The sequence below is a fragment of the Cucurbita maxima genome, unplaced genomic scaffold, assembly GCF_002738345.1.
Source record: "Cucurbita maxima cultivar Rimu unplaced genomic scaffold, Cmax_1.0 Cma_Scf00646, whole genome shotgun sequence".
In the NCBI taxonomy this organism is placed as follows: domain Eukaryota; kingdom Viridiplantae; phylum Streptophyta; class Magnoliopsida; order Cucurbitales; family Cucurbitaceae; genus Cucurbita; species Cucurbita maxima.
In genome coordinates, this window is record NW_019272662.1 from 1 (window position 1) to 9,494 (window position 9,494).

Below are 9,494 nucleotides of genomic sequence, written 5' to 3' on the forward strand. Positions count from 1 at the left end.
ATACGAATGTAAAAGGGACAGCAAATGTTCTTCGGCATTTCATTCCTCTTATGATCCGAGGAGGAAAAGGAATTATCGTTAACTTCTATTCAATGTGGGGAAGAGATGGTGCTCCCATGGTAGGTACCCAAAATTTGTAGCTTTTTGACAAGTATAAAATGGGTTTAAAGCCAAGTTTATGCTTCGACATATTTTGAACAGTTTTCTCCCTATAGTGCCTCTAACTGGGCAATTGAGGGCTTGACCAAATCCATAGCTTTGGAGCTGCCTAAAGGAATGGCTATTATAGCACTTGATCCTGGTATTGTGAACACAGACATGCTTGCTATTAGCTTTGGCGATTCAGCACCTGACTACCAAAATCCTCAACAATGGTAACATCTCAGTTCTTCACATTAGCTTTGGCGATTCAGCACCTGACTACCAAAATCCTCAACAATGGTAACATCTCAGTTCTTCACAACTTCTTGTTCTTGAAAAATTATTGTGTTCTATGTGTAAGTGCATAGATGTTGATGAATGTATCAGGGTAGTAAAGGCGAGCACAATGATCCTTAGTTTTACATCGGAAAATAATGGAGCGTCTCTCACTCTTGAATGAGGTAAATTATATTATGTGTAACGACCAAAAATTTCTATTTAATTTAAGGTCGCCACTATATATATTATGAAACGTTAAATGTGGAAATACTTCATTTAAACTTTCATAAATACAACTACTCTATACATGGGTCATGGTCTCAAGTTGCGATATCGTCGTCAATTATACAAGAATGTCTTGCCTTAACCTGAAATAGAGGTAGCCGGTAGCTTGAATATTTAAAAAAAATACTCATTAAGTGATCTCACTATTAAGATTAAATGCAAGAACATGAGAATGTAATGATGGACCTATCATCATAGATTATAACATGGAATATAGTTTAAAAGATGGATGGTGATGGTAGATTGTTTTTTTCAAGTGCAGGTGGAGCTTGAGTGATGAACTTCAGTTTTGAGGAAGAATGTGCATAAATAAAGATTTCTTAAACAACATTACTGCCAAATTTTATAGATTATATTTCTAAATGGTATTCTTAATAAGTTTGTTAAACATATACTCTGATTATGATTAGCTTATGACATGTGAGACACCATCGTCATATATCATGTATCATATGTTAAAAATATGAATGAAAAGTTATGAATATATATCTACAGTCTCGTAAGAAATTTTTGTCATGATAAGTATGAAAATAGTATTATGTGTATCCTCTTATTGAACTACATTTTTAATGTGGAACCTCATACATGAGATATGTAATGTGATTATGAATTACTTTTCCAACAAATTATTATACGTTCCTTTCCTTTCCATTAGTTTCAACATTGTGAGCATGCTAGCCCATCATTTGACCTAGGGAGTACGTTAAGGAGTGGAGTGTATCTAGTTAGTTCATGATCACATGCTTGATCCGTGTGGAGAGAAGTATTATGTCTTATGGTTGTATATTTTCAACCGTGCAACATTATGATCTTGACATGCTCATGATAAGCCTTAAGGAGAACTTACGACTCATTCACATTCTTTGACCGTCTTCATGGCTTCGTTGAATCTTAGGTGAGGTTCTCCTTTGCCAACCAAACAAAACTCGTGCGGAATTCAAGGTTGTTCGGCCACACATGCTATTTGTGCGTGCATATTCAATTGTTTATGGCTCTAGTCGACTTGTCCTTACACTAGGTTAAGTCATTCGACTCGATCTTGCCTCTACTCTAAGCCATCTCTCATCTATAACGTCGCATCTCAGTCATCATCTTGGTTCCATATAACATGACCCATACATTGTGATGTCAACCCATATCTCGGGACGACTTGACCCTCTTAGCTTGCTCAAACATGTTTACAGTCCTAACCCATGTGTCGTTCATCTCATTGGGATATCTCGAACATCCATCCATTCTGGTTCTCATTGGGACTTAAACCATCCCGTGTTCATGTCATGTCATTTATGGACTATGTGCCAAATGGTGGGTGCATATACTAACCTCCAACACATGAGCTAGAGTGCAACGTCGGCACACCTGTGATGCTTGTCACTATACTTGAAAAACTCATTTCAAAGGAAGACATCAGAGACGCTTGTCTCGCAATGCTCTCCCACATTGTGACACATGTATGTGTCACATGACCTAAGGGTGGTGGAGAGCTAACACCATGTTTCCCCTATAGTACATTTTGAGGCATTCCTAATATTTCTAGAGTAGTCGTGATTTTGGTTAGTGATCATACAGTACTCTACCATGCTCTCTCCGAGCTTGTCTTCTACAATTGTGTTGACTCGTTCTCTCTAACCTCACTTATGCCTCAACTTGGCTTTAATGCACTCTTCTTAGTGTGTTGGATGGTGCACCATCCTCCTCGATTCCATGATGACACTGTCTGTCTTGGCCCTTACATGGTCGGATCAACGCCATTTAAGGGTCACCACCTTATCGATTTACGTGTGGAAGTCACAACGTATTGAAGTCACAACGTAAGAAAAATAAAGTAAAACCCAAGTACAATGTTTTGCTTTTTGAGAGACTCGAGCCATAAATCGCTACATACTGACATGAGACTTATAAAAAATATGACAAAATTTCATATGACTAGAGCCCTAAACTCTAAACCGATGTGAGATCTCACAATTCACTCTCCTTGGGGCCCAATGTCCTTGTTGGCGCACTGCTTGGTATTTGATAACAATTATAATAGTCCAAGCTCATGGTTAGCAGATATTATACTTTTTGGGCTTTCCCTTCAAGGTTTTAAAATACATCTACAAGAGAGAGGTTTTCACACCCTTATAAGAAACACTTAGTAATTTTCACACCTTTATAAGAAACACTTTGTTTCCCTCTCCAATCGACGTGGAATCTCACAAAGCATAACTCGATCCATCGTTCTAGTGGAGTGATTCAAATATCAAACAAGTTAACTTAACTTGAGATATTCAATCAACAAGACAATCAATATCCATGAGGCGATCGTACTCGTTCGATCAAATGCTACATCATATTAAGTCTCATTGCAATAATGCCTCACCTATAGCTCTACTTGAGTCTGCTTTCACTCCCAAAGCCAATTGTTACACTAACATGAACTGAGACATAAGCATTTGGAAAACAATGAGTATCATATCACTTTCTTTTACTCTCCTTCACAATAATCAGTATCATATCATCACTGTTCATAACAAAATCAACAATCCAGACTCATTTATTCAAAGAAACACAAAAAAAGAGAGATCTTAATCATCCAATGCATCACAGAACCAAAGCATAAGCAAATAATAGAAAGAGTCTGGCAGTTTATTCCCAATGAAACATATGATGATCTCATTCTTTTTCTGGCTTTGGCATGTGTTTGATTCCATCTTTCCCATCATTCCTCAGTTTCACCTCAAATTTTCCGAACACATACGAATCGCCTCTCCGAAAAACAGGTCTTTGCAGCTGAACAAATGCACAGTACTCGACTCCATATACGAGTACATCTTCCATGAACGTCGAAACTGCAACTCCGACCGCTTCGCCTAAAAACACACGATGAACAAACAATGTCATAAGGGAAATCTATAAGGACGACGGACGAGTTATGACAGCAATTGAAAATACTACGTACCATGTGTGACAAGTAGCAAGTTCTCCGTTGGGTATTTATCGGCAAGCGTATGGAATAGTTGGACGTACCGACGATGAGTAACTGCTGCTGATCCTTCCCATGGAAGCATCTGAAGTTTTCGAGAAACATCGTTTACTTAAACGGATTGAAGCTTCGTTTGATAATGATTTTGTTTATGTACCTCTTTATAGACACGTTCTATAGAATGGTCAACCGTCCCGACGGGTAAAATGGCTTCAAGCTGAGGGATATTGAAATCCCAGTTCCTATCCTTTGGTTCAACATTAGGCCTGATTGCTTCATTGGTTAGCATCTCACACAGTCCATACTCTATTGAAACCTATAGTGATATCCCAACTCAAAATTCAGCATTGAATGATCTCACACAGTCCATACTCTATTGAAACCTATAGTGATATCCCAACTCAAAATTCAGCATTGAATGAATAGCTGTACAAAAAGAAACTTGTGCATAATATGAAATCAACTTTGAAGTCTTACTTTTCAGCTCAAGACTTGTTCTAATGTTCATATCATTTATAAGACAAAATAAAAGCAAGTGAAGACCGAGAAAGCTCAAGACTTGTTCTAATGTTCATATCATTTATAAGACAAAATAAAAGCAAGTGAAGACCGAGAAAAGTGAAACTAATTTTTGAGGTCCCACGTTCGGTGAAGAGGAGAACAAAGCACCTTGAGGAGAACAAAGCATCCTTTATAAGGGTGTGAAAACCTCTCCCCAGCAGATGTGTTTTAAAAACTTTGATGGGAAGCCCGAAAGGAAGACAATATCTACTTGCGGTGGGCTTGAGCTGTTATAAATAATATCAGAACCAGGCATTGAGCGGTGTGCCAGCAAAGATGTTGGGTGTCACAATCGCCGTTAACAAGCATGATCGTGACACTGGGCCTCCAAAGAGGGTGGATTGTGAGATGTGTCACAATCGCCGTTAACAAGCATGATCGTGACACTGGGCCTCCAAAGAGGGTGGATTGTGAGATTCCACATCAGTTGGAGATGGGAATGAAGCATTTTTCATAAGAGTGTGGAAATCTCTCTTTAGCAGACGCGTTTTAGAAATATTGAGAGGAAACTTGAAAGGGAAAGTCCAATGAAGACAATATTTGTTAGCGGTGGACTTGAATCGTTACATAGAGTCATCATTAACCGTCTAATTTGACTTTTAAACTCGTTGAACAGATCACAACAACTTTTACCATTCAAAAGCAAGACAATTAGAGGATCATCTGAAGCAGCTAGCAAGTAGATCACAACAACTTTTACCATTCAAAAGCAAGACAATTAGAGGATCATCTGAAGCAGCTAGCAAGTATTGAAATGAATTTTTGAGCATCAAAAGACAAATCCTTGTGTTTGAAAAGTTGAGAAGAACTTTTCAACGTTTTTTTCAAATAATACTGCAGGCTATATAACAAAGGAGATGTCATCTTCATCTGTCAATGTCAATGACTATTTGTATTGTGGGCAATCCCAGTTGGGTTTTTCACCTAATCAAAATCTAAACCAATGTCAATGACTATTTGTATTGTGGGCAATCCCAGTTGGGTTTTTCACCTAATCAAAATCTAAACCTTGATGCCTTATTGACCAGATAAGCAAATCAATTAATGGCTAATTTTGAATAGCCTTTCAAGTGTTTGAAAAGTGATTCTATGTATTCAAACAAGTTCTTAACCACCTGTCATTCCCGTCTTCTAATGGTGTTTGAAAAGTGATTCTATGTATTCAAACAAGTTCTTAACCACCTGTCATTCCCGTCTTCTAATGTGACCTTTTTTTTATAAAATGTGAAAACAGTTTAAAAGTACAATATCTATTAAAGGTGGGTTTCGACTATTACAAAAGCTAAATATTGAGCGGTGTGCTAGCGAGGACATTGTAGGGCTTGGGCGGTTAAAATTGATATTAGAGCTAGATACTGAATGGAATGCCAATAAAGACTATGGGCCCTGAAGAGGGTTGTGAGATCCACATCAATTGAAAGAGAGAAACGAGTGCCAACGAGAATGTTGGGTCTTCAAAGGGGATGGATTGTGAGATCATACATCACTCATTTATAAGGGTGTGGAAACCTCCTAACAGACGCGTTTTAAAATCTGGAGGGAAAGCCTAAAGAGGACCATATAACTCCGGAGTGAAAACCCAAAAAAGACAATATCCGTAAACAGTGAGCTCCAGCTAAATTTCCATCCTGATTTAGTTTTGATTAAGTTAGACCGAAGTTTTCCCCAATAATCCAAGCAAAAAGAAAATTCAAATATATTAAGTTAAAAATGAAAAATGAAGAAGTTTTCCCCAATAATCCAAGCAAAAAGAAAATTCAAATATATTAAGTTAAAAATGAAAAATGAAGATAGCAAAGGTTTGGAACTGGGTGGCCTCCAAAACGACAAATTATCACCCAATTCCAGATGGGCTTCAGTTTCAAGCTTATTTATTAGAAGATATTAGTATTGTTAATGTTATTAAGCCATGTACGAAAATGCCAAATGAAATGACCCATCAAATCCCTCAAACAAACATTCAAAACCCCCAAACAATTTCGTAAATTTCTAGAACCATAACTTGAGGAGAAACAAAAGTCAACCACCGATAAACAAAAATAAAACACAATTTGATGTGATGGTTTCATGTGTATCGGGAAATTTGCCTGACCTTAGGACTGGAAGAGTTGCTGTCGGCGCCGTCAGACAGAGCTTCGATGACTTGGGCGGCGGTCTGGACGCAGCGGAGGAAAGGGGAAACGAAAACCCCGTGAAAAGGAAACCCGAGAAGGTCGAGAAAACTCCGACCCGTATCGAAGGCTCGAACCAGGCCGTCCTTGTAAAGAGGCGGGTCCCACGGGCGGGATGCGGTGGCCGTCCATGAGCGTTCGAAGTTGTCGAAGCGATCGCCGTGACGCATAACGACTACGTTTTGGTAAAACTCCGGCGCCTCCAAGTGGCCATTGGGTACGGCGTCGATATCGGAGATGCTCATTTTTTTTTTTTCTTATTTTTTTTAGTAGGAAAAGACGTGAAAGAAAAGGTTGTAATGATGAATCGTACTTTGCAAACGCCGTTTTATAAAATTTTAAAAAAATATATATTTTTTTTTCTTATTTCCCAGAGTGGGTCCCACCGAAATTGGTACTTGGTCCCGCCCTGTGAAGTTTCCTTGTATTTTCTGTTGGAGTTTTTTTTTTTTTTTTTTTTCAAACAAATATTCATTTTTAATAAAATTTCTGTTTATTTATTTACTAAGAGGGTAAATAAAAACTTAATAAATAAATTAAATATAAATATATTATAAATTAGCTTTGAATTTTATTTATATATATATATATATATATAAATGAGTTACGTTGGGACCGAGAGTGAATATAATTTTCGTGTCTACTCCCTTCTTATAGAAAATTTTCACGAATTAAATGAATATCTCTTATACTAATCGAGAAGTATTTTATAAACAAAATTTCTCACACTCTTATGAACTTTTAAGCTATTTAATTGTGTACTATAGGGGATATGACTAATGGTCACTTCTTTTCATTCGAGTTATATTCTATCAAAGTCGTTATTCTTTGATCGATTTTAGCTTATAACAATGTTTTCTTTCAAATTGTTTTCAACATGTTTTCTAAAATACTTCTCTGAAACATGACTCGAGACTCGAACATACGTCAACGTTGTTTGCAAACTCTAAATTTTTCACGATTTATTTGTTTGCTGGATTAGAATATACATATAAAATTATAAAAATTCAGCCATTAAATTTTAACATTGAAACGAGGGAGAAATATAAGAAGAACTATGAATCTTCTCCATCAATACATAAGTGAAGATGACGATGTTTGATTCCTCATTCAACCGCTAAAGGAGAAGGAATGACTTGAAAAACCAAATTGTTAATGTTTGTCGTGAACAATAATTCAAATAGTGTCAGGAGAAGGAATGACTTGAAAAACCAAATTGTTAATGTTTGTCGTGAACAATAATTCAAATAGTGTCGGATATACCATTGAGAAGCGTATGGAGAAGATCTAAAGATATAAAATTCAAATACCATATTCGAGTTTGAAGTTGATAAGGATTCCGTTCTTCTATCAACGGATATTGAACTGTCACCCTAACATTATTGTTGATGGAGAATTTTTTGCCTAGAGAGAATTCACCACCAAAACGTATAAGATTCTCATTGGCTTCGTATAAATTTAGAGTTCTATTTATACTAAAGTTAAAAGTTTTAGAGAATTTTTGTCAAATAATATATTTGATGATAATATTTTATTTATATATTATTTTAATATATATTTAATTCATTCCGATGTAATATGAATTAACTATTAAATATATTTTTCTCCTTTTTATATTTAATATTTAGGTTATAAAATACTAATTTCAACCTTATGAATTAAATATATATATTTTTTTATTATTTAATATATCTAATATATTAAAGAATAATCGGAATCTTTCAACTTAAATATATTCTCTCACGTTTAATATATTAAAAATTTATTTTTACATTTCATCTTAAATATATTTCCTCCTTATATTCTCTCACGTTTAATATATTAAAAATTTATTTTTACATTTCATCTTAAATATATTTCCTCCTATATATTTAATATATTAAATATTTATTTGAATATTTCAATTTTTTCAACTAAATTATAAATTCAATATTATAAAACTAATTAATTTTATCCCCTATAAAAAATTGATATTGGATAATGATCCAACCATAAACTAAATTCCTCGAGAGGATAGGACCTATTATTCAACTCTCAAGATCAGAACTAGAAATACTCTTCTACTTTCTAGAGAAAGAAATGAATTTTATTTTGTGCCATTAAGTTCTCAGCTTGTTATTTGGTAGAGGTTTAATTGGCTACCAAAGTTATTTTCATCCATGTAAATCATAGAACATACCCTCCTAGATAGAATTCATAACTCACTCAAGATTAAGATTGAGTCACATATAATTATCTTGTAAAATATTAATTTTTTTTATTAACGAATTTACAAAAAGAGATTAAATATTTTATGTATCGTCTCTCATTATATATGATACCTCTACTTACATGTCTCTACAAGACCGAGTTAGACTAAATTGCTTGTAACAATTACAAAATAAGTCTATGATAGGTATTACTTGAACATGATTCTCTTGTATTCAAACTACAAACCGTTGAAGATTATACTAATCTTGATTTTTTCTATGTTGCAAATATAACCATCTATGAAAATACTTAGAATTTTCAACATTTTGAGCCGGTAGTACACTAAGAGGTACTATCGAGAGAGCTCCATTTGCATTTGGGAGAGAGTATGCCTTGCACTATCCAGAGCCTAGAATGACATAAAGATAGGGAACTTGTTATGTACGGGAGAGAGTATGCCTTGCACTATCCAGAGCCTAGAATGACATAAAGATAGGGAACTTGTTATGTACCATTAGGGAAACTTTCCGACCAGTACTTACTAAGAGTGATAGCTCATTCATACCTATTAAACTAGCCCTAGAGCATGTGATGGATGAGGGCACCCCGACTTTATTCAATAAGCTAGGTAAGTTTTAATATTTCATTTTTAATATTTCAAACCCTTCGTTTAATGGAATCTATGATACAGTAATTTTTATTTTTGTTTCTGAACTTTTAAACCCATTCGAATTTAAATATAAATTTTTAGAATATACTCAAAATTTTCAAAAAAAAAAAAAATACTTTTAATTAGTATATTAATTTACCGTCTAAGTAAGATTATCAATTTAGATGTACTAAATAGCTAAAATAATTTATTGTTTTTTTAGACTAAAATAAAATTTAAAGGCAAGAGTTGT

At 34.9% G+C, this 9,494-nt stretch overlaps 2 protein-coding genes across 2 annotated transcripts; one reads left to right on the forward strand and one right to left on the reverse strand.

The window, feature by feature from the left end:
- Positions 1-5: 5 nt before the first annotated feature.
- LOC111474759 (NADPH-dependent pterin aldehyde reductase-like) lies at positions 6-1,154 on the forward strand (the record flags this gene model as incomplete). Its single annotated transcript, XM_023119668.1, has 4 exons — positions 6-119; positions 202-374; positions 529-602; positions 968-1,154. Coding segments are annotated over 3 exons (360 nt in total), but the record flags the coding sequence as incomplete, so codon positions are not given.
- A 1,985-nt stretch (positions 1,155-3,139) lies between these two features.
- LOC111474760 (ubiquitin-associated and SH3 domain-containing protein A-like) lies at positions 3,140-6,706 on the reverse strand. The gene is made up of 4 exons (XM_023119669.1): positions 6,324-6,706; positions 3,828-3,986; positions 3,647-3,755; positions 3,140-3,557 (listed from the first exon to the last, which is right to left on the reverse strand). The coding sequence occupies exons 1-4, from the start codon at positions 6,645-6,647 to the stop codon at positions 3,361-3,363; spliced, it is 789 nt and encodes a 262-aa protein (XP_022975437.1). The 5' UTR covers positions 6,648-6,706; the 3' UTR covers positions 3,140-3,360.
- Between the last annotated feature and the right edge of the window lie 2,788 nt (positions 6,707-9,494).